Source organism: Sebastes umbrosus, chromosome 5 (genome assembly GCF_015220745.1).
Source record: "Sebastes umbrosus isolate fSebUmb1 chromosome 5, fSebUmb1.pri, whole genome shotgun sequence".
In the NCBI taxonomy this organism is placed as follows: Eukaryota; Metazoa; Chordata; class Actinopteri; order Perciformes; family Sebastidae; genus Sebastes; species Sebastes umbrosus.
The window spans coordinates 11,382,226-11,408,117 of record NC_051273.1 but is presented as its reverse complement, the minus strand read 5'-3'; the positions used below and the strand labels follow the sequence as shown (position 1 = coordinate 11,408,117).

The window sequence follows — 25,892 nt, the reverse complement described above, 5'->3', positions numbered from 1 at the left end:
TAACAATGAGGAGGCGGGATTTATGACCTATATTGCAGCCAGCCACCAGGGGGCGATCGGATGTTTTGTCTTCATTTTTGGGGAGCTGTCATGTCGTCCATCTTCATATACAGTCTATTGTTCCAGGACCGGGTGCTACATTAAATAAAACCACTAGATGCTGGATGTGTATGTTATTGCGCATGGCTATTAAAAAGTACAGCACATGATCCAAATTAGAGGTTGCAAGAGAAAAGCACATACTGCTGCTTTCAGATTACTACAGCGATCTAATAAATCTAGCAGTTGAAAATGACAGTGCTGGTAGGAATCACCTGTTAATATACTCAGGTGATATTAAACTGTTATTGATTTCATCTGTGCCTATGTGTGCTTCAAGAGCGAAATTACAAAATTCCCTATTTTCATTTTAATCAAGCAGCGAACTGCAACTTAGCATCAATGCTAATAAAAGTGGTAATAACCTGCAATTATTGCCCTATGTTATTATAAAATATAAAAAAACAGGAATACAGCTATGGTTAGAGTTAATCATTTAAACATAATAAGTATCCACATAACAGCCTCAGCACCACAGCAACAACTGTAACTAAACACACCTGTAACCTGTAACTAAAATGCCTCAAATATGTGAAATATGAACATGTGTGTTTTACTTATGCCTCCCATTTTACCCTCTAATTGTTCTAATTAGAGCATCTCTACTTCTCTGCTGCATTTTAAGTCCTGCCAGCGAGGAAAGTACCTGGCACAAACACACACACACACACACACACACATGCACACACACATGCACACACGCACACACACGCACACACACACACACACACACACACACACACACACACACAGATTCGGATTCTAGCCACGTAATCACATACTGTAGCCAACTAACTGTAATATGATGAAATTAATATGTGCCTGGACGCTGTGTGTGAGTATGCGTGTGTTTTATCCTGAAGGTGCTCTCACTGGAATGCTCTGATCTGGGTCAAATGTTGAGTTGGCATTTCTGGGGGATGCTGCGTGCGTGTGGTGTTTGGTATGTGTGTGTGTGTGAAGGATACCATTAGCTGAACAAATCTGGCCTTTGTGGTAATGATAGGGGTGGCAGGCTGCCAGGCAGACAGATAATACCACAGTAGTTGGTGACTGAGTGATTTCAACTAGAGGCTGTTTCACCTCAGCAACGGTCCTCAGCTTGCAGGTCGGGGCTACGCTAGCGGTCACACACAGATCTCAGGAATGTGAAAAAGTGTGCTCTTCTGTGAAGTCCTCATCTCATGTATTTTATGTCTTTGGTGGGCATCACTTACTGTACTGTCACTCACAAAAATGTCACTTTCTACATGCTAACTGTATGCATTTTGAAATTCTTTTTACCTCTAAAGGTCACCGACACTTGGATATTGGCCCTCCAGCCACACAAGGAAAGTGAGACATTAGTACAGAGACAAGCTAAAGCTGCACTCTGGGGTCACAAACTCAAATTTTCAAGAATATATATATATTTTTTTATTAATGGAAAATGATCTAAAAAGAAGAAAAACTTGCTAGATGAAATGTCAATGCTTATATTAAGTCTGTAATGCTGTGGACCATGACATTTTCCCTTCAAGCACATTATGTTCATATATTTTCCAATCAAAGGACATTATTTCTTATTATAACTTCCTTCGGGTCATTTAATAAAAATATCATACAATTATGGATTGTTTGACTGAAAATATGTCGCATCAGAATGCTCTTGACGTCCGTGCTGCTTCATTGTGGTGCTGTTGTTGCGGAGCCTGGCAGCTTGGTGGAACTAGTTTATATTTTAGGTGGGTCATGATCTGTTTCTTTAGTAAATCAACCACTATAGTAAAACATGCCATAGTGTTGATTTCACAGTCTACAGGCTTTTCATTTCTGTTGCGTGTTTATAGGAGCCATTCTTCAAACTGTTTCTTTTAACCATCTGAACTTTTCGTATCTGATTTCTGAGAAAGTCCCACCATTTTTATTGCGTCTTAACACTTTTATAGTCCTACGGAGGAAATGACTAGCAACAAAATTTTATTTGCACAAAACTTAACTTCTGTCGAACACGGCGCTGTAAGTGAAACATTTTTATCATCACCGCGGGTTGAGGTCTGTTTTGTTTTATAAGACACTCCATCCCAGATGGGCTAGCAAACAGCGTGTTTACTATGAAATAGGAGGAGACTGTCTTTATAGTCCCTGCTTCCTTTAACAACTTCAAAAAGTCTAATTAGGCAAGAGAACCTGTCCACACTGGAATTTGAAGCAAATGTGATGCATTGTTTTGGTTTGCAAACTGGATATTTTGCCTGTGCAAACACACCACTTTTAATTTGTTCCTAGTATATGTATACATCTAATATAATGTAAAAACACTAGCCGGGGTCAACAAGTCAAATGCTACATATTGGCTTCAGAAGATTCACTAAAATCATTTCTCCACTTAGTATAAACTGGACTTGTGCACGACTCAGACAGTCACCAAGACAACAGTTAGATTTCTCAGTATAATGCATGGGAAACTGGGCAAACAAAGCAGGCAGTGACGCACACACACAGACCTACACGCACATCCATGCATGCATACACACACTTCAAGAGGTGATTAAACCCAGCAGGACTGCAGGCCTCAGCACTCTTCTCCTTATTTACTGACAGCTTTGGAAGTGTCCTCATTTGTGTGTGTGTGTGTGCGTGTGTGTGTGTGCGACAAAGTATTGTCCTCCACCAGACAACCCCCTCCCCACCACAGGACCCCTCAGGCATAAGCATGTCTTTACATGACACTAATGCTATCCGTCTCTGTCTTTCTGTCTACTCTCTGGGTACACAGGGAGAGAGACAGAGAGATGGAGACTCAAACACGGAGCCAGAATCAACAACTTGATGGAACAGATAAGTAAAGATAATGCTTGGTCAACTGTGTGTGTGTGTGTGTGTGTGTGTGTGTGACTGTCTGTATGTGAGTACCTCTCCTCCTCTCCCGCTCCTGGAGGAGGCGTAGGGAAGTGAGAAGGTGCAGGCGGTGGAGGTGATTGTGGACTCCGAGCTCCAAGAGGTCATACTCTGAGAGGTGGAGCAGGTCCTGGAAAACATAAAAAACAGAAACATAAAGTTAATATGAAGTGATGGTGCTCTAGATAATAGCCTGTGAAGTTATGTGATAAATAGTTTAGCACTGAACGATCGAACTGAGAATCAACACCCCAGTGTGCAGCTTTCAGACACTTTCTGCTCATTGTTTTAGGTTCCACCTGTGTCGCTGGTTGATCCCACCACTCTACCACACCCCTAGATACTAAACTCTCACCAGCCAATCCCACCATACAAAAGCACAGAAGCTGTACCTGTTAACAGTAACATATGGCAAACATTAAAGGGGCTCTATGTAAGAATCAGAAATTGCTTGTTAACAGCGACACCTGTGGCCGTTAAGTCAGGAAAGTCAGCGCCCTGTTGCTCGCGCTAGCTCTACATAGACATGAACGATCATCGATCAAAAAAGTGAGGCGACACACGTCAGCTAAAACACAATATCACTCTATATTTCAGCTGCTTGGCAGTAATGTTAGCTGACCAGACAAAGGTCTCTCCATGAATCAGTGCTGATCCTTGTGTTGGCTTTTCCTGCTTCAGCCTCCCGACCGCGGTCGGAGGGAACAGGGGAGACACCAGAGTTTTGGTCGGAGACGATAACGTTACTCGCCAATAGATCCCTCTAGTACTTTGTAAAGGATCAGTGTGTAACAATTAGAGGGATCTATTGGCAAATCCGCCCTTTTTTTAAGGTCTCAAGGTTGGCAAGTATGAACATGAAAAAGATTCATAAGGTGCTCTCTCCAGAAACTAATGGGATAACATTCAGCACATGAGTACTAACAACTGACTTTGATTTCCTCACGAGTGAAGATACTGTTGGGCTTGGTAGAAGATAAGAAACACACAGATTGTCTAGACAGGCTGGTGGCTCCTGCAGAGCAAAAAAAAATTGCCGAGACCACTGGTGACCTCCTATCTTCCAAAAGTGTGCCATCTCCTCCTCTCATCCTGCTCCTGTCATTACAGCAACGTCTTAAACACACACACACACACAAAAAACACACCCTGCCTCACTGCAACCCTCACTATGGTATTAACGTAAACGACCCCTGAAATAGCCCTTGAGGGAGAGCCACAACGTCTTTGAACCAGAACTCAACCTTGTACAGTAATGGAACTACACAAAAAACACACACACACACACGCACACACACACGTGTAAATGACACACACTGTGTCATCACAAGACGCTCCCAGCTCAAACCAAGGCCTTGTTGTTTTGGTTTCTCAACAATACGACCATTCTCTTAGTTCATCACAAACACTAGCTCTATTTAGACTACACACACATGCAGTGGGCAAACCTATGAATATAAACACACACACGCACACACGCACACACATGGCAAACTCACACAGAAACAGTGCACAATCAAATTACAGTCACTCTTAGTCACATACACAAAGTTAGAAGTTATACACACATCCACAACCACACGCACATACCTGCATACCAAAGTAGCCAAATGCACACATGCACACAGACACATTCAAAGTCAGGCAAACACATAAAGCAAACAAGTCTGAAAACCACAAACACTGGAGATGTACAGGCAGCATGCACACGCACGCACACACACAAACACACACACGCACACACACGCACACACACAAACACACACAGCCGGTTATTCGATCAACGTGCCTGGACAGCTCTCAGTAATGACATGTTAGTTGGTTAAAGAAGAAGACACTACATTAGTTCTGCTGATGTTAACACAGATAACACACACACACACACGCACACACACCATGATTCTGACTGCGTGTGTGTGTGTGTGTGTGTGTGTGTGTGTGTGTGTGTGTGTGTGTGTGTGTGCGTGTGTGTGCGTGTGTGTGTGTGTGTGTGTGTGTGTGTGTATGTGTGCGTGAGACATGGCTGGCATATCACAAGCCCAATCTATCTAACTCCCCCTCCCTCTGTCGTTCTCGTCTCCCTCTGTGTCCAACAGCAAGTTGACATGTTTTCTTTTTTTCTTTCTTCTCCACATCATGCAGAGCTGAACAACAATATGAACTCTCATACCAGTCCTCTGGAGAGTTGATATAGCAGTTGTGAATGTTGGTTTTGCCCTCGAGAATGTTGTTGCAACGATGAAGGCGCATGCTTGTGAGGGAAAAGGCCGGGCAGTGCGGTACAGACAGTGGCGGGCAATACATTTCTGATATTAAAATGAATCAAATAAGCTTGTCAACTTGGATCTGCAGCTTTACAGGCTCTTTTAAGTCATTTTCATACTGATTTAATATGATTTTCTCTGTTCACACTATCATTAACCAAACAGAACAGAGATGCATATGAAATATTTTTAAAAAGAAAAAGACTTTTGGTCACTTGTACCAGCAGTATCAGTGAAGCCTTAATCATTAAGTGGGGCTGCAACAGAATCTTTTGCCCATTAAACAAGATGTTGTACTCCATTTATGCAAACTATGTTGCTGTTTTGGAGATGATTACTAATGGGAAATGTCATAATTGCATTGAGTTACAAGAATTAAATGCAAAATTGGCTAGCCATTTCCAATTTTGCATTAGAAATTTTGTAGCTCATAATTTCATACCACACTGAAGAGTTAGGAGACAGAGACGTGCATGTAGCTGATAGTAATGTTGATGATGTTGGCTGAGTTGGTTTTCCCGCTATGTTGTGTTAACGAGCAGCCTGGATGGCTAGGAGGCAATGAGCTGGATATTGTTGTTATAAAATTTAGAGAAAGGTTAGCAACGCTGAGCCGACCTCAGTATGCATGGAGGATGGTCAAGCAGGAATTAGAGTATGATTCTTAGTCCGTCTGCTCCCTATAACTGCAATACTCTGAACAGAGACGGTTGAGAGTAAGAGAAGCACCAGTAGCTCCAGTAATCAGCTTCATGCATATATTTCAGACAACTTATAGAGACTTTCATTTAAACTAAAGGAGTTCCTTTCAGTGCAAAGTGGAGGTGGGAAAAAAAATCGATTCACCTATGTATCGCGATTTTTTACGATTTTTAAATTGATTTTTTTATTGCCAGAATCAATATATTTGCTTCATTTGAGTCTATGCAGAGGTAGAAGGAAGTTACCGCTTTTATTGTTGTAGTCTGAGTAACGTGACGTCATATCCGTTCCGTATCCATCAACCAAAACAAACCACAGCCAGCCGCTGTGAGCCAAAACAACAAAGTGGAAAACAGCCGAGGGTCCGCTGACATTTATGCTAAATGCATTCAAACGGCTCCGATATAGCTGACCATGGATGTATTAAGAGAACGGAGCTGACGGGGAGAGCTAGAGACGGACTTGGTGAAGTTAGCGGAAGTGTACACATGAGACTACGTCCGGTTTTCAAAATAAGGTGTTAACAAACGGAACTGTATATACAAAATACAAATACGGAAATAAGATTAATTGGATTTTAATCTCCAGAAGTATAAAATATAACATGTCCCTTATAAATTAAAAATAAAATACCACTACATTGTGAGGGAAATGCTTTTATTCTTAGATTTTGGGGTTTTATAAATAATCCCTGACAATGACTGATATATTTGACTTCAGGACATCTCTGACAACATGCATGCTGAAAATCTAACATTTTTACTCTATGAATTTAGATATTTTTTGAAGTAAAAGTCCCTAAAAGTGTATGATTCAACTTTTTCCCCATGGTCTAGTGTTAAAAAAGTTAACAAAAATCGCAATAAATCGTAATATCAATCACAATACATATCGAATCAGCACCCAAGTATCGTGATGGTATCGAATCGGGAGATAGGCGTATCGTCTCAGCCCTAGTGCAAAGTGAAATTTACTGATTGATTTTGTAGATTTAAGCTCAGAAAGTCCTTCAACTTTGAGAGAAGATTTCACACAGAAACTTCAATAGAAACTCCATTATGGTTAAACAAGACTAGAACAACACTTTCTTGTCCTTGTCTCTCATTGTTTTCTCTGTATCTCTCTCCTTGCCCCTTTCACCTTCTTCTTCATAAGCTTTCCCCATTATGCCTACACTAATTACACCAATGCATTCTGGGTAAACATTAGCAGGAGGTAATGGAATAATTCATGTCTTATTGGCTAATCGATCTCATCTCCTAGCCAATGGCTGTGTAATGTTCAGACTGAAATTGGCTAATGGTTGGATGTTAAAACAGCCCCACATCACTGTCCACCCAGTCCGATAGGCCTGTGATGAAGTTTTATTGGGCTGTTTTATTAAGCTGCTGTGGGAAACACTCTTAATAACAACAGTTGGCATTCTTATACAACTTGGTTTCATCAAACATTTACTGAAATCCCCCTTTTAAGCGGACAGGTTTAAGGGTCAGTTCATCCCAATTACAAAAAAACATAGTTTTTCACTTGCCCCTAATGGAGTCTGGCCACTCAGACAGTGTCAGCTTTACGTGCTGAATCTCAATAGGAGTCATTTCTTTGGTAGGAAATAGCTCACACGAGAATTATTCACAGTAATAGATAGTATTAGTAGATAGATAGTATGTGTTATACCAGAGGGCAAAACAATGTGCACCACAATATGCAACCAAGGGCTGAAACACTAACAAAATGCCAATACTACTACTACTACTACTACTACTTTAGGAGCCTGAAACAACATAAATCATGTAGGTAACATTACTAATTTGAGGCAACAAATCAATAGTTGACACAAGATGCATAGCTTTCTGATTCATCCACATTCCACTATAACACAAGTTGCATACTGTCAACATGCTTTAGCTTGACTAACAGAAATATAGTTAATTGAGACAATAATTTGGACAAAATGCTTACTGTAGTATACTGAGTATCAGGACCCAACACTTTCCCCATTCTTCCTGCTGACGCCACACATGCCTATGTCCACTTCTGTCTACTTAAAGGCTCTGTTTTTTTTTTCAGTTTGGCAGCTTATAAAATCTTAGTTCTGTGTTTTGACTCAGGCACTCATTTTAAAATGCAGCACAGAGGCCACCAGTCTTTTATAGTGTCTCAAAATGATTGTGGAAATGATTAAAAGGCAGGGTTGGTGAAGATTTTAGAAATTCTAGTTGAAATCAAATGCTCTGACAAAAAAAAGAAAAAAATCTGGTATCTGTGGCTGTCGCAGGACTGTGATAAGCTTGTCCAATCCCCAAATGAAATGATTGGATGGGCTACCTGCCTATCTACCTGCCCGTGCACTCATTGCGCGTCAGCCGAGTCTTCCACAAGCTGCTAGCTTGACAGCAGTGAGTTCAGTTCAATTCAATTCAATTCAATTTATTTTTATATAGCGTCAAATCATAACAGAAGTTATCTCGAGACGCTTTATATATAGAGCAGGTCTTAAACTGTACTCTATAGTTTAGAGACCCAACAAGAGATCCCACCAAGAGCATTGCACCGGAGAACCAGCATGCTTGCTGGGAGTTCTATATGTCTTTGGCAGTGACTGACAATGAGTACTAACAATAGCCATGTTCACTGTTCACGTTCATTATGATATGTTTATGTTCGTAATGATAACAGTGGGGGAGTGACTTTGGAGGGAGGCCTGAAGGGACAGACTGTCAGTGTTGCCGACATGGCAACTTTCTCTCTAGATTTAGAGACTTTTGGAGCTAGTGCTGCTAACTACTTTAATTGGAAAAAAGTTGGCGACACTGTGCTGGGTTTTTCAGCTGGATCATTTTGTGTGTTGTATGTTAAGAATCTACACTAAAGACCTTCAAACAGTTTGCAATGGTTTAAGTGTGTGTTTTTTTTATGTCTGGGATTATGTCTGGGAAATATGGATGACATTTGTTGTTTACTTTGATCATCCAGATTTTCTCAGAAAGTTTTGGGATTCGTTCCTGTAACCTTGTCTCAAGAGTTTTCTCAGGAGCCTGTTATTTACTAAATAGTCATAATAAATATGTAGTTATGTAAATGTCTCTTTAGATGTTGTAGGTTTGTTGGTTTCTGAGTGTTCATGTGTTTGTATTACCTCTACACCATCATATTCCAGCTCCAACGCTGGGTAGTATTGCGGCAATCCCAGCTGGCTCAGCCATCGGGAGATAGACTGGTGCTTCATGGCGACACATAGGCATGTACGCAGATGCACACAACAATCTGCCGCTCACTCACTTTCAGATGTAACCTGAAAAAGAGAAGGAACAGAAGATCAATTTAATTTAGATGACTGGTGGAACAAACAATCCAAACAACTAAACACAATTAGAAATTGATGCCAAAGCTACAAATTGTGAAATTTTCATTATTTAATCTCACATAATGAATGTTGCATGCAGTTACCGCATGTGATCCAATATAAAAAATGAGAGCCACACAAACTAACATTACTCATCTCCTCTCTGCTCAGTGACCTTTCACTAGTAACCGCTCTGGAATCTGACAGTTTACTATTAGTTGGCTTTTGGAAAGTACAACAAGACATGAATGATACATGATGTTCACTTCCTTTTAGGGGGGTCTGGGAGAAGGAACTGGGAACAGCAAGCACAGACGAGATGTGGGAGGTTTCGCTGAAAAATCCAAGCCATTTCTGTCAGTTAAAGACATAATTTGATACTTTTCAAGGTTGTTCACAAACTGCACTCCTCTCCTACAGTAACACACTGCAGAAATATCTGTAGAAAGACAAAGGATTGTTGATTCAATTCTAAAATATAGGTATTAGTTACTTTATTTTTTCCCATTTTTGCTATGACTATTAACAGGAAGTAGACTTGTGCTTGCTAATTTCACAATATAAAAACAAGCAGCACTTAGAATAGCTGAAGAATAGGGTGATGTTTGTCTTTTTTTGTACACAATTCACAATATTTGGGAAAAAAAGGTGTGTATTGAGCATAAAAAATTACAATAATGTTTATGTCTGTCACTTCTACCGTTGGTTTTCTGTGCGTGTGAGTACATACACGTCCGTACAAAGACATACGATTTTCTACAGTGAGGCAGCTCTGTAGCTCTGTAGCCAAGTCTTGTTCTTTATCAGTCTAATGGGAGATTAGCAGCATCACTACAGACACTTCAATACTGTAAACACCCTCGGGTGGTGATGCCTCAGTCTCAACAGAAGGCTGATACTGAGACTGAGAGACAAACTCTGTATCTGCTGCCAGTCAAGATAGAGCCACAAAACATTAAACAGAATGTACAGACAGCATTAATATGGGAACTGGACACTGGGAATAAGAGCTGATATCAACCCTGACACCCCTGCTGATAACTACCACAAATCATTTTTACCAAGAAGCACTGGGCTGTAACTATAGCAACGTACTTGAACACAGGGTGATAAAATAATTAATGATGACAGTGCTTTATGTCAAGATAAATGTAGTATATACAGAATTGGTGGAGAAATTCTGCTGAGTTAAAACTGGCTCCCTTTAGAAAAAGCCTGTTAGTGTTTTAGGTTGGCAGGCAAACTGTATACAGAGATCCTATAGTCTACAGTATATCTGCAGCCTCTGACGAGTAGAGGGCAGAACAGAAAAAAACAAGTGGCCATTAGTGATGACTGGGGGTGACCCGATCAAGTTTTTTGGCCCTGTTCCCGATCCGAGTCTTTTAATATTGGAATTCTGCCGATAGTATGTTTCTCTCTGAACTAAACTAGGCAAATTGCCTATGCCATTTTTTATCAGGACATCGATCTATATTTTGTGATATAATCAATTTTCTGGGAAATCAATTTAGAAACCATTAATGGATAAAAAAACAACAACAGATGAGTACGTCTTGGTTAACTCAGCAAATTAAATACCTTATAAGTCACGGTTCTTCATCACACTGATGCAAAAGACCTTTCAAAATCCATTATTGCCATAAATCAGTTCTGCTCATTGATTTTAAACATTGCCCATGATTGGCCTGATACAACCAGAGATATTAAAGGGATAACTGCCACAATGCCAAAAGGTTATATTATCTATAGCGCTGACCCATACCTCTTTTTTGTGATCAAATTTGATTGATTATAAAGACATGCATTGGCAATTAACAAAAAAAAATACATAATTTAAAACAAAACAATTGAATAATAATACAAATAATACATGAATAAATAAATAAAATAAATAAAATAAATAAAATAAATAAAATAAATAAAATAAATAAAATAAAAAATGTAAACCAAAAGATTTATGACCCATACGTCACATCACATCTCATTTCAATTCATACACACCAGATTCCCAACCGTTCCAAGCCATTTTCATGCAGTAAAACAAAAACAAATAACTTGCAATTCTGTTTGAAATACAAAAAAATGAGTGAAGACCAGCTAATCAACTGATTTAGAAAATTTGCATTATAGATTTTTGATATTCTTCTGAAATGCTGACAGTTTCATAATCCGCAACCCTCAAGAGTGGACAAGATGTGACGTATATGTTAATAATCTTGTTCCGGATCAATAGGAAATACATTTCCATTGATGAAAACAATAATGGCTTTCTCTGCTGTATTTGAGTACCTGTGTGTTGTCAGGGAGCATCATTGTTTGTGTGTTGTCATTGTGTCCTTTGTGTATTGTGTTATGAGTGGCAGAGCACACATGCATGTAGGGGGCTGTGCTGTCATTACGTTTTATGCATGCGTGTTTGTATCTGTGTGTGTGTGGTGACATGTCTTGGTAAAGACAGGACAACAAAAACCTTGTCAAGCAAAGAGGCGGTAACTGAGCCCGTGCAGTGAACCCCCACTACCCCACCCAATCACATTAAGTGATGTCACAGAGGCATACATGATGTCACTGACTGCCACCAAAGGTTGTTAGACCCCAGGATCCATCTCTAGACACACACACACACATACACACCAGCCTCCTCTTTCAATCATATCAATCTAATCTACGAGCGTGTCATCGTGTAGATTAGAGAAGAGGAGTCGTTCATACAGTAGATGGACTCCTGTCAGTGTCGAGCACCATTTGCAGTTTAACCTAATGGAGAAATGGAGGTCGTTCAGGAGAATGAATGACCTCTGTGTCCCAACAGCGATGAGTTTATACACAGTGCATACTGTATACCGTACCAGGCATCAGAAGGAACACTCTTTCTTCATTCATGTCTGGACTCTTACATGATGCCAATGTTGGTATGTTAAACAAATGCTTCACGATGACAGCGGATGCATGATAAAAATGTACTGACAGTCTTTCAAAAAGGTGATAATCTACAGTAGAGCTGGTCAATAAATTACATTAGAAGTCAATGACTGATCGAATTTTGTTTGTTTCATTAACGCATTTCTAAAAAAAAAAGGTACTTTGGAGAGCTTTCTCTCATCGACTAGTCTTCCAGTTACATGCATTTGTCAATTTATTATTATCATATAAACTTTAAAATTTGAAATATATTTTTGGGTATATCAACGAGTTGTACAACACAATTTTGTATCACAATGTTGATATTTACCTTGATATAGTGAATTTTCTGGTTATTACTTTCTCGATACAATCAAATAAGAAACTAATAACCAGACATAAATTTCAAGTAGCAAAATTAAGCACTTGGGATATCATGGTACTTCATCACATTTGTGCAAAAATCACACAAAAAAATCACACAAAAAATATATAAATAAATAAATATTGCTGTGAAACAATATCCAATATTGCTACATTACTTTGATATGTGTTATAAAATGCTCTTTACGCTCTGTAACTTAACTACTTCAAGTGTTTTTAAATGTACTTCCCAGAAACCCATTATATCCTGAGTCATTGGCATTATTGGCTCTTTCATTATGGTATGCTAGATACACATTATGCTGATGTTGCAAAGATACACACTAACATGCCTCATCTTCATCTCTTAGCACCCAGTTCATCCATCAACTTAAGTCTTCTTTGAAGAAAAACTACCGGTGGTCATTTTGATGGAGTACTACTGTAACATGCATATTGCACCATACTTACAGTAATACAATTAGTAATCAAAGAAACATAAAGATTATTTGTCTTTGTCCAAATTAATCAACGCCTTTATACGCCTAGTTGATGCAGACTCACAAAACTAAAGGCTACATTAGACAAATGACAGAAAATAGCTTCAGCTGGACACCCTATACACAATACATCTTTTGTATTGCTTATCGGGTGTTTTTCTGTATGGTCCCTCTTAAATAAACAAAATAATTCAATTAACAAATACTGACTTTTTCTTAGTGGAAGTGCTGTCATTGTAAGAGTGGCTGAAACTGACAATTTTAAAGGTTTGAAGTAGAAAAAAACTAAATCCAACTGTCTCCTACAGATAGCAGCTCCTGAGCTTCAATCAGGGAAATTACCCCTCGGTATAAAACTTCACAAACCAGTAAATGTGACTGCTCTGTGTGAAGTTTACGAGACATTTACATTTTAGTCACCTCTTACTGCTGCTAAATTGCCTGGTTTCACTTTTACTAATTTAAAAGGGATATCACAGAAGGAAAAGGGCTCTAAGTAACAGTGCCCTCCATATGATCACCATAAAAAATGTGCCATTAAGTCTGAACAACTGGGTTAATTGAGAAGCTCGTGCAGCAAGAGGACGCCAATGAAACCTGCGTAGGCCACACCCTGTCTGTCTACGGCTCTGGCCCAGTCTTCTGCACACAGATATCAGGACCTTTTACTGCATCTTTCAGCCAGATGATCCATGTAACAACTGAGCAGCCTATTACAGACTATTGAACAGCTGTGTGTCATTTTACAGTGTTGAGGCTTTTCCCTGATACTGTGAGCGGTTTATCTTGTAAAACTTCCAAAGGGGCTCCACATGGCTGTCTGAAAACTCTTGAAAGATCACAGAACCTTTGAATTTGAAGACTTGCTGGAAAGAAAGCAGTTGAAGGGGAGTTAGAAAATACAAGCTAGGAAAAAGAAAACTGGTCAGATTACCTTTCCTGGATAAGAAACAAACACTGGTTGTCCTCATAAGATAGGCAACTCTGTAGGGATGCCACCAACTAGCCAAAGCCAAAGGTTTCATCATGTGTAACTCCTGGGGATCTCATTTTTACAGCAATTGGTTTACAATGGAAGGACATGCTTGTACACATTCCCCAATGGTGCTGACAGGACAAGAGAGAAGAGAAGAGGTCAGCACTGATGAGTAGAAAAGACGTGAGCACTGAGGAAAATTATTCCCAGTAGAACCAGTGAACAAGTTCACTATTCAGAAAACTGAACTCGTCCCTAGAGGGTTCTTCTTCCTGTCCGATCCAATCCAAGCTTCCGCTCCTCTCGTCTCCCTCTTGGTTTGACCTCAGATTTTTCCCATGACCACATTCCCTGGAGCACCGCCACACTGCCCATTGTACTATAGAATATAAATTGACCTATCCCAGCATCTCACTTACTGTATGATCTAAAACAGGCGTGGCAATTTGACAAACACTCACCAAATAGCAAAGCAACGATGGCAAATATCAGACTCAGAGTCCAGAGCAGCCACGACAGCATCAGAGGACAATTTTCCATTCACTCAGTCACTCTCGAATGCCTGTATTGGCTGCCTTCTTTGGTCCAAGGGCATCTGTTTTGCCAATCACATTAGACTGACACAATCCAACCAATTGAATTAAGCTTCAAAAATAACATCAGCACCACCAAGGCAATTCCAGCATTCCCGTCATTGAGCCAGGCAGCACGATGCTGTTTCAAATGAAGGACGCCACGCAGAAAAGACGAGACATTTCCCGTTTGTCCTATATGAGTAACAAGGACACAAAACAGTACAAGCAAACTCATCTCAGCTGGAATACAACCAAAGTCAGAGCACTAAACAAAGTTCAGTTTGTGTTTCTCGTTCACTACCTGCCATACACAAACAAGTGAAGCAGTTGGCAACGTGTAAATGATTCCACCGCAAACAGCACAATGTAGCTACTAAGGCCGGCTGGTTTTGAGCTCAATGTCATTATATTCCAACACGTTCTCATCTCAACTCGTCACATATTGCTGCTTTGTCAGGCCGATTGCCATCACTTTAGGTTTAGGCAACAAAACCACTATAGTTAGGTTTAGGAAAAAACAACATGGTTGGGCTTAAAACTACTATGTATGCGAAGTGAAAATTAAACTGAACGTTGTGAACAGGAGGCACAAACAAACAGCTGACTGTAATCTGAAAGTGAAACTTAACACATGGGACACAAACGATCTCCTGGATGAAAGCTTTGTATTTGTTTAGTTAGGTTTAGTTTATTAAGAGCCCCATTAGCTACAGCCTTGCAGCAGCTATTCTTCCTGGGGTCCACAAACACACTTACAATGTGACAGTGTAAGAATAAACAGGACAAGACAAAAACACACACACATAATAATATAACATCACATTACAGAATAAAACGGCAAAAGACTGAAACACAGACTCCTGACAATCAGAACAAATTTGAAATAGTCCGTTACACTCCATTGTCCCGCAGTTATTGCAAATTATATCATACATCCTACAAGAAGTAAGTAGCCTACATGAAAAATAGCCCTTTTCACCAGTCCACTGACAGCCCCTCCACATCCACCAGACCAGTCAACATAATCCAACTCACAGTATATTATATACGCACAATATGTTCAAAACTCAGCCAAACTATTGTCTACATTTTCACTGTCTAATTAAATGCTGTTTTACTAAAAAATGTTATTGAATTGTACTGTTTTCTTGTGCAATATGTCTGGGTAGAAAATTCCATTCATTCATAGCTCGGTACATGACTGTTCATTTGATTGCATTAGTCCTTGCTTTTGGTAATGTGAACTTTCCTTCAGTAGCATTTCTGGTATAATAGTCATGTCTATTTAAACTGAAGGATAAATTCCTAAACAAAATATGTGGTGTTTTTGTGACAGAGATATTTCTAATAAATACAAGTAATCTATTTTTAACCAGTATCCAAGCTAGACAGTTATGCATTGCAACAACCTTCGTTCTGTATCCATAACGGAGCACTATACATGCTGCTGTTTTGTACCATTTGTAATTTCTTTATTTTCTCCATTGTCTCCATTGGGTTAAACCCATCCAACTCTCCTCCCGCCCTCCGTTAGTGTGTATTTTCACTCTTTAAGCTAAATCACCACACTCCTGGCGTACTTTCTTTGAGCGTTTACTGTTGCCGCAGATGGGTTTACATTATAGTTTATGGAAGGCCCGGTGCGTCTCTTACAGACGCTAAAGGGTGTCTTGTGCGGTGTTAATGCACGCCGACGGCCGTGACAAAGCCTCGGTATTTGACACCCTGGGAATGAGAACGGGCTGTATATTCATATTTTTCAGATATTGATATATATATTTATATATTCATTATATGGCTGTTCAAAAACCACATAAAACTAAAATTCAATGACATGAACTGTGTCGAAAAGTATGCACTGCACCTTTAACAGAACACATCCTTAGCTTTAAAATCACAGTTTACTTGAACTCCTTACAAATGTTGTATAAGATAAAACAATATGAAAGATAACACCACCACGACACCACCAAAAGTTGATAAATTATTTCATAATATTGAATAATCGCCCAGTCGTTGTGTACTTCTTAAAGGACGCGTAGCCTCTCTTGACAGTTAAAACTGTATCCCGACAAGCTGACATCTAGATCACAAGTCATCAAGGTAAAACTCATCAAAAACAAAGCATATTATCATACCTAACTCACACGTGAAATCCAACAAAACCCTATCTTTGTTGTTCTGTGCACTGATTATGAGATGCTCCATGATGACCTCCCCTGAACTATTTCTCAGGTGAGAATATAAACATTCGACAGAGGTGGAATATCATTTTCTCCCTGTGGTTGTGTGCTTGCCTTGAGAACATGTCTGAAGCTGTCTGAATGTGTTTACCTGGAGGTTACAGTAACTATAGAAGCAGCTGGAATATGACAGGAGCATATCTCAGCCAGGATCAGGTTAGACACTAAATAACTACTGTTTTTACAACAAGAAGGTATCTTAGGTTCAGACTGATTAAAAACATCCCCCCTTTGCTTGTTTTCCTTTCTTCTAATCCTCCAAACCTGTCTTCCTTCTTTCCTCAAATGTTCTCTTTTTTCCTAGTATTTTTTTCCTCTCTTTTCCTTTTTGGTTTCTCATCTGCTGACTGCTTCTCCTTTCACCATCTTACTACTCAGTGTGCTGTCACCTCCTAATTCCTCTCCTTGACTCATTCGTTTTTTTCTACAGTTCTTCCCCTTCATTTCTACGCATTTATGCATCCTTTCTGTCTCTTTTTGTCCTTCATTCCATCTTCCCTTTGTATGTCTATCCATTTTGCTCCACAATGTCTTTTCAGGGAGTTTAATAAAGAGTTAAAGCCACTGCACAGCTGCCTGCACTTGGTGCATGTGTGCATGTGTGAGCTGAGACTAAAACCATTGCCAGAGGGGTTTGTGGAATAGACAACTTCATCAAGCTATCTATCTGTCTCTCTCTCACACACACACACACACACACACACACACACAGGTGCATATCAAGCATGGCTGGGCTTGCAGCTAAGTAGCCACACAGCAGCAAACATCTTATTTGCGTGAAATACTAGATGACTTTCACTACAGGCTGAGGGGCTATTATCACACTGCACCACAGTATCAGCAGTTTTTATATGGTGTGGATTTGTGCCTTCAGGGTGTTTGCATTTCTCTGATCCCAAACTAATTCAAATGTATTCTCAGAGGCTAATTTTCATTGCTTTATTGGGTATTTAAATACAAGTGTCTATTTCTTTTGCAAGCCCCGAGGGGAATCAGGATTTTGGCAGTGTGATTTATTTAACCCCATAAAATTATACATTTTCCAGTCAAAGTTCATCCCCTGAACATTGTCCTTGAAGGAAAATACTCTCATATTACTTAGTCTGACACTAATTAGTGTATTTAAATCAGTGAATCAATATCATAAAGCTTTATTTTATCCTAAAAACTGGTTTAGTGACTTTTATCCACATCGCTGCCAAAGGATCTCCAAAATATTTTCAGGAGCCAACATGTTTCCGCATCACTGTTTTGTTGGCCTATAAAACATAACATGTTGGATATGCAGAGAAAAATTTGCAACTAGTCATCACTTGTATGGAATCATATCAGTTTATTGGTCTGAAAAAAAATTGAGAAAATCTATACCTGTGGGGTGAAAAACATTACAATAAATTCTTGCAACTTATTTGCACTGCAGTGTCATCTTTCTTGGCAATTGCTTGCAACTTGAACATAATTTGATGCACAGTTCAAATCAGATAAAGATAAAAAAAAGGAGTAGTAAGTAAAACTAAATTAAACCAGTTTGCAAGAGTATTCCTCTTTGCTGTGGGACCCCTTATATACCATGTTGGACCTTCTCCATAGCTCCTTATTTTAATGAAAAGTTTGGTGAAGTTTGGTTATTTCCTCTACTCCTGTTGTAAATACATTAACTTGTTTCAGACAATTTGCAATGTCACTCCAGGCATCAGATTTAATGAAAAAAAAAAAAAATTTAAGAACCTTTGCTTGAAAAGAACTCACTTTTTTTATGAAATGTAAATTGTATTTGGGATTAAATGGTTGTGGCCTGGTGATAACAGCTGCACTGCAAAAACAGCCCTACTAGAAATAAGCCAACAAATTTTCTTGTTTTGAGCAAAAAAATCTGCCAATGGGGTAAGCAAATTGTGCTTGGCTAGAATTCTTAAAACTAGACTATAAATCTAGACACTTTAAGACTGTAATGTGTCTTAAAACTAGAAAAATAGCTTATTACAAGCAAAGAAACTGTTATTTAAGAAATGTTTACTTAAAATGAGTGTTGTGCTTTCTTGATTAAGCTGACTTTAAGATTTTGTTACTTAATTTAAGAATTTGCACCTTAATTAAGATTTTAATATTAAGAAAAAGTTAGATATATTTTCTAAAAATGAGATTACTTTTCTAATGCAAAACTTGCTTGTCAAGATTATTTTGCTTTTTTTACTTTCTTAAAAATCCTTTTTTGCAGTGTGAAAGATGGGAGATGGGAGATGGGAGAAAGAGAAGGGAGGTATAATTTGCATGACTCAGCTCTGAGGTAAGGGCATTCCTTCAGGGAGCTGCACAAACTGTAGACCTACAAACAACAGCATCTGGTTTTCTGAAGGAGCTATGGAGAAGGTCCAACATGGTATATAAGGGGTCCCCCAGCAAAGAGGAATACTCTTGCAAACTGGTTTAATTTAGTTTTCCTTACTACTCCTTATTATCTTTATCTGATTTGAACTGTGCATCAAATTATGTTCAAGTTGCAAGCAAACGTGCATCCTGAATGTTTTGTTCCACTGCTGCATTTCTCTCCCCAACAAAAATGTTCATAAATCAAAAGATGTCAATCATTAAATGAAAACAAAAAAGATGTCTTACCTTGCTAGAGTTGCAGAGCGACAGAGAGACAGACCAATGCAGTGGACCAGCAGCAGCATGCAGGCTGCTGAGGATGAACTGCAGAGTTAAGAGATAGATAAGAGCCCTCCGGATTAATGCGCTGATAGTAGCCTCGTTTCTGCACGTTGTACTGATTACTGCAAAGTTTCAATCGGCGAATGACATCAACTGGAGATACCGTCGACACCTCAGCTGAGGTCTGCAGAAAGCCTCAACCTTGAAGTACCTGTCAGCACAGAGAGGGAGAGAGAGAGAGAGGGAGAGAGAGCGATGCTGCCTTCACGCACAGAGAGAAAACTTCACCCAATAGCCTACTTAGAATAAAAGTGACATTCAAAAGTGGTGCTTTGGTAATGTTAAGGTAATTCTAAGCAGCAATATTTTTATTTTCTTTATTATTATTATTTTTTTTATCCAAAATTGAATAACATGATATTTGTTCTTGCACTGATGTCTTTCATCTTTCTCTGCTGGCTCATTTTGTAATTGTAGCCCTAAATGAAACTATGAAAATGCAAGAAATTATTTATTTTTTAAATTATGTTTATGTGAGATATAAAGTCTGTATTAGTCTTAAAGTGGCAGTAGGCAAAATATTTTTTGGCATCATTGGGCAAAAATTCCATAATAACCTTTCAGCATATTGTAATTCAAGTGTTATGAGAGATAACTAGACTTCTGCACCTCCTCATGGCTCTGTTTTCAGGCTTTAAAAAATCTACAAGCGTGGTGTGGAAATATTTCAAACAAATTGATGAAAACGATGGATGCAAACTGTGTCCTTTTGATATTTGTCTACAAATGAGGTGCAATAAGAACTGAATATGAACAAAGTCAATTGCAAATTGTCATAGTACATATTCCTGCTTCGCTTTGCCTTATTCCAGGTTCATTTCAGGTTTATTCATGGGATGCTTTAAAGCTGCAGTAGGCAGAATATTATTTGCATCATTGGGCAAAAAGTCCATAATAACCTTTCAGCATATTGTAATTCAAGTGTTCTGAGAGAAAACTAGACTTCTGCACCTCCTCTTGACTCTGTTTTTAGGCTTTAAAATATCTAGCCCGTGACGGGAGACTTTGACCAATCACAGGTAATTTCATTGAGAGAGCGTTCCTATTGGCTGTGCTCCGATCATGTGACAAGAACTTGGCGTTCCTTCACCAGATTTCACAATGGCGGTGGTGTGTTCACAAACTTTCTAATTTTACAGCTAAACCGCACACTATAAGATGGGACTGAAAACATTTGAGGCGATAAATAGGCATTAACATAACATAATATTGATTCATATTTGATCAGCACTGCCTAGTTTGACCGTTTGGTCGAAAGGTCGCGAGTGATTGACAGTCGGCTCTCATAGACAGCAGATGGACAGCAGACCTCAGATCAGCTCTTACTGCTTGTTTTCCTCCGGTCTGTGAAATCTTGCAGATGCCGTTGGGAGCACCGGAGGACACAGAGGCACATGACTTCCGTCCTCACAGGAAGCTACAAAATAAAGGCCACAAACCGAAATACAGAAGCAGCAATATTTTAATGTGCGTATTTATACATGCAAATGTTTTTCAGATTCGTCTTTCGACGTGCTGAAATATGTTTCGGCGTCGAGCAAATCATCTGCATGTGCAAATTCATGCTCTTATCAACGACTGACTCCCTTTTCTTTTTTGTAAACTACTGCGCCCATGTGGTATTTTTCAGTAACTGCGTCCATAACTGATACACCTTGTATATAATGCATTTCAATTTATGCAAGTGTGGTTGAATTATTCACCTGACTACTCAATGTAATGCACATTAAAATGTTAACACAAGTCTTAGGAGTCTGGAAACCTTACTGTGTTTAATGTTAATGTTGTAAAATCCAAGTATATAGAAAATCCAGTCAAACTGAAATTGTATTTATTATAACAAAATCGAACATCAAGGCACCAAAATTCATCTTCATCCAAGTCCATCTCTGAGCTTGAGAATATGTTTTGGCATCATAAACAACATAACATCTGCATGTGCTAACACATTGATATGTCTCTTATCCATGACTGACTCCCTTTTTTGTAAACTACTGCACCCATGTGGCATTTTTCAGTAACTGCATCATGTAAAATTGTGCCTTTCTGCTGTTAAAACATACATTGCAGATTATGTAAAGGCTCTTATTTTCCAATTTTCAGTGTGTAAAAATGCTCCGCTCAATCTGTGTAACTAGCAAAACACGCATTTTAGGCAAAAACACCAAATGTTAATTTGTAAAACTGTCCATAACTGATACACCTTGTATGCATTTTAATTTATGCATGTGTGGATGAATTATTCACCTGACTACTCAGTGTCATGCATTATAAAATGTTACCACAATTTGGGTCAGACAAAGGAAAATAATTTTGGAGCAGTCTTAGGAGTTTGTAAACATTACTGTTTTTAATGTAAAAAATCAATTAGAAAATCAAGTTAAACAAAAAATGTATTTATGAGCTATGACAAACTAGAACAAAATCAAATATCACGGCACCAAAAACACCAAAATTCATCATCATCCAAGTCCATCTCTGAGTTTACACAAATGGTGTGAAACATTTTGTGGCAGTTGTCGCATTGAACCCACAGCACCAATCCTTCTGGATCCTTTGGAGGATAAGGCTGTCTGCACCGTCCACATCGCACAATCTTCTTTTTCCATTTTTTCCTCTGTGCAGCTACGTGAGCTGCTCAGAAAAAAAAACAAAAAACAGAACACGTTTTAGGGAATTGGTGAATTTTCATGTCTTTACATGGTAACACTGTTAAGCATACGTACTGGTGGATGTTGGGGGTTCAGCAGTGGAGGAGGAGGAGGAGGAGGAGGAGGAGGAGGAGCAAGGAGGAGACGAGGGCGCTGGAGGCGTGGAGAAAGTATGCCAAAGATGGAAAGCTGTGCATATAAAAATAAATGACTTAGCTGTCTTGACATGTTTACTCTTATCAGATAATGTTTACTCTTATCAGATAATGTTACCAACATGTTACCAACATTTCAAAATGTTTACACAGCTTTTACAGATTATGTAAAGTATTTCTATTGACAGGGAGAGGTTTGACTTTTGAGACCACGTCATGCTGCTGCTGTAAGCTCTACAAAATCACATTAAAAATTAAAATCATCATCCTGAATAACTATATTATATATTAGGGCCATGTATTGACAAGAATCTGGAAATACGATACGTATCATGATACAGGGGTAACGATTCAATATATTGCGATACTGTAAGCAAGGCGACATATTGCGATTTTTTCAAATTTAATTTTAGGAAAACTGTCATAGTATAAAGAACACACCAGAAATACACCATTTAAGAATAGGTGAAAATAACACATTCAAACTGCCTGGTTTTTACCTTCTACAATCTGATGATGCTGGTCCTTGGAAGACGAGCTCATGTGGGATGGTGTGTTGCTAGGGGTAACTAAGGGCTGTGGGAGGCAGAAGTGGGAGCAAAGAAGGCTGAGGGACCGGCAGCACCAGAACCGGTGGCTGGAAGAGCCCTGAAGGGCACTCTTCTTTTGTGGCTGAGGTGAGAGCCACCAGATAAGGTCAAGGAGGAGTCCGCTGGGCTGGCGTCTTTAGCCCCCCACCTCTTCACACTTCCGGCCTCCATTCTTGCTGCACTCTTCTCCACCTTCTTGATGACGTCTGACATTACCTGTGGCGTCAGCACATTGGCACTCCTCCTGTCTTTTCGGATGTCACATGTTTGGTTGGTTTTGGACAGGACGTGGGCCAGATCCACAGCGATGCGACCTGATGCTACCAGTGGATGGTTGAGGTAGGGATCGGAAAATGGAGAGGAAGGTGGACTCTGGGGCGGGGGCAACAGGGAAAAGGGGATGTCCTCGACCGGCCCCCTTTTGATGCAGGATTTTTTACCGTGGCCAGTGATGTCTGTGGTTTGGGAGGCAAGGCGATGGTGGTGCCGCTCCCTGAAATTAATCCACCAGGTTTGGCCGAGAACAATCCTTGGTTTGTCCGGATTACGGTAATTATAAATGGCCAGAGCATTGGCCACGACCTGAGGCTTCGTTTGAGGACACCCATGACTGGCAGAGTACAAACAATACTCCACCAGAGAAATCTCATCTTCAATGGTGAGAAGCGGGTTTTGGCCATGGACAGGATCAGCGGCTACACGTCCACTGAGTCGGTCCGACAGACTGGACTTTGGAACTCCAAATTGTTTGGCTGCCTGCCTTATAGTTTGCCTGCCTGCCCGCACCTCCTCCGTGGCCTGCTTCATGGCTTCTTTGGTCCATTTTCTATTCTTATACTCCCTCTTCTTCAGCTGCCGGATATTGGGCATCTTCTGCACATTCAAAGAAATTGATTAAAATTTTAGAGCGTGATGGTACAATTCATGTCATTTCAACATTCTGATGACTGATTATTTACTACATTAAAAAAATCTACATCACCCATTTTTGTTAAAATCTTGAGGCTCCAATGAAGAAAAAACATGCAGACACATGAAGACATGTAAAAAAAACACACTTGACCTTACCTACCTTTCTTTTGTACTTGTCTCTTTTCTGCGTTTCTTTCTTCCTTTGTGCTTTCTTTCTTGTTCAGCCTATCTTCTCAGCCATTATCGAACACAGGGCTGAATGACAAAGACACAAATACATCTGTAACTGACTTACATACATCAACCACTCAGATGATGATGTAGCCTCTTGTTTACACACATACGCACACAGGCACACAGGCCTCTGATTGGCTAGTACTCGTTGCCTTTGTTGGTTGGATTGGTTAGGTTTAGGCATGAGGAGTGAGATTTCTTAGGGTTAGGATATCCGGGTAAGTCAATCAGAGGTCAGAGTAGGGCGGGTCATGCCTTCACCATAGAAGGAAAAAAATATTGTGTCCAGGCGAGGGGTGCTGGGGACTTGAATGTGAGCGAGCATCCGTCAAAACAGTGAGGCGACACAAGCTAAAACCACAATATCACTCTATATTTCACCTGCTTGGCAGTAATGTTAGCTGACCAGACCAAGGTCTCTCCATGAATCAGTGCTGATCCTAGTGTTGGCTTTTCCTGCTTCAGCCTCCCGACCGCGGCCGGAGGGAACAGAGAAGACACTCGCACCCGGTTGTAGACGAAAACGTTTCTCGCTGCGGAGCCCCCGTCACTTCACAAGACACGGGAAACCTCTGTTGGTCTGGAGGAGCTGCAGCATTTATTTCTTCACAAACGTCCACTGTACATTCACTAGATATTCTCAGAGCTACGAAGTCTTCTGCAGTGTGTAGTGTGCGCGCATGCGCGTGAGATGGAGCGAGCTGTGTGAAGGCAGGCAGGCAGAGGAGCAGAGGCCAGTAGAGACTCCGGCCCTGGAGACCAAAGCTTTGGTCTCCCCCGTGTCCTCCGACCGCAGCCAGCACTGTTTTGCAAGATGGGCTTCACTAGATATACCTTTGCGGTTTTGGTGCTTCCCTGTAGTTTGTGTTGGAGTCTGAGTCTGAACAGCGTGCGCGCATGGGACACCGACCCGGATTGATTTATATGTGCAAGAAGTTACAAACAGTCCCTTTAATTGTGGTTACACTTTTCTGATACATTTGTGCTTAATCAAGCTACCATGGACTAATTTACATTACTAATTAGCCTACTAACACATAACCTACACACTACACAGAAAGGGTGAGAAACGGGGGCCCCCAGCTCATTTCTGCCCTGACCCTGGTACGGCCCTGTCTGTTGAAGTCTTTCCTGAGTCGTCCACTTCTGCTTTCAGATCTCCAAACATCCTCTCTGCTCCTCTCCTCCTCTGCCTCCCCTCAACACAGCAACACACCATGTTGGCTACTAGACGAGGCAGTGTTATAATAATATTTAACCATGTATATAACGTTTCACAAATTAAATTTCATATGTTAAATGTGTTTAAAATAATTCCACTTGCACTTGGGTGGTGTTTATGGGAGATGAGAAGCAGGCGGAAGTGTCCGACCCAGGATCATAGCAACAGCAAAGGTGGCCGGTTCAGGACAAGAGTATATAATTAAATAAAAATAAGAGTTATAAGCTAAGTCTTAACACAGCCACAAAATAATGAGAAAATACAGACAAATAAAGTGAAACAAAAGTTTAAAAAAACTACAAAATTAAAAGAAAATCATAACAAGAGGCATATCCACCCTTTAGATAGTGATGTGTCGGTCACGAACGAGCCGGTTCAAAAGCCGGCTCTTTCTAAGTGAACGGTAAGAGCCGGTTCAAAGAGCCGGCTCTTTCTAAGTGAACGGTAAGAGCCGGCTCCTGTCCAAGAGACGTTTTTTTTTTTTTTTTTTTTTATTAACCCTCCTGTTACCTTCAAATTTACTAACATCTTTTATCCTTGGGGTCAATTTGACCCCAGCAATTTAAA

At 39.9% G+C, this 25,892-nt stretch overlaps 2 protein-coding genes across 3 annotated transcripts in view; both read right to left on the bottom strand.

The window, feature by feature from the left end:
- Nucleotides 1–19,697, bottom strand: part of bcar3 (BCAR3 adaptor protein, NSP family member) — a 79,269-nt gene extending 59,572 nt beyond the window's left edge. Inside the window, exons 1-3 of the mRNA XM_037769495.1 lie at nt 19,466–19,697; nt 9,082–9,237; nt 2,995–3,109 (exon numbers count right to left, since the gene is read on the bottom strand). Of these exons, the coding sequence (XP_037625423.1) occupies nt 2,995–3,109; nt 9,082–9,171 (205 nt within the window). The 5' untranslated portion in view covers nt 9,172–9,237; nt 19,466–19,697. The remainder of the gene's footprint in view (nt 1–2,994; nt 3,110–9,081; nt 9,238–19,465) is intronic.
- Nucleotides 19,698–21,370: 1,673 nt separating this feature from the next.
- Nucleotides 21,371–25,684, bottom strand: LOC119487840. Of its 2 annotated transcripts, none has more exons than XM_037768888.1 (5): nt 25,428–25,684; nt 24,030–24,124; nt 22,868–23,830; nt 22,288–22,401; nt 21,371–22,195 (listed from the first exon to the last, which is right to left on the bottom strand). In XM_037768888.1, exon 3 carries the CDS (start codon nt 23,825–23,827, stop codon nt 22,937–22,939), a length of 891 nt encoding a protein of 296 aa, XP_037624816.1. In that variant the 5' UTR covers nt 23,828–23,830; nt 24,030–24,124; nt 25,428–25,684; the 3' UTR covers nt 21,371–22,195; nt 22,288–22,401; nt 22,868–22,936. The 2 variants fall into 2 exon arrangements, with proteins under 2 accessions (XP_037624816.1, XP_037624817.1); XM_037768889.1 differs by lacking the exon at nt 25,428–25,684 and adding an exon at nt 25,150–25,296.
- Nucleotides 25,685–25,892: the final 208 nt, after the last annotated feature.

Coding starts and splice junctions, on each gene's coding strand:
- LOC119487840 (XM_037768888.1), bottom strand. CDS start 23,827: ATGCCCAATATCCGGCAGCTGAAGAAGAGGGAGTATAAGAATAGAAAA.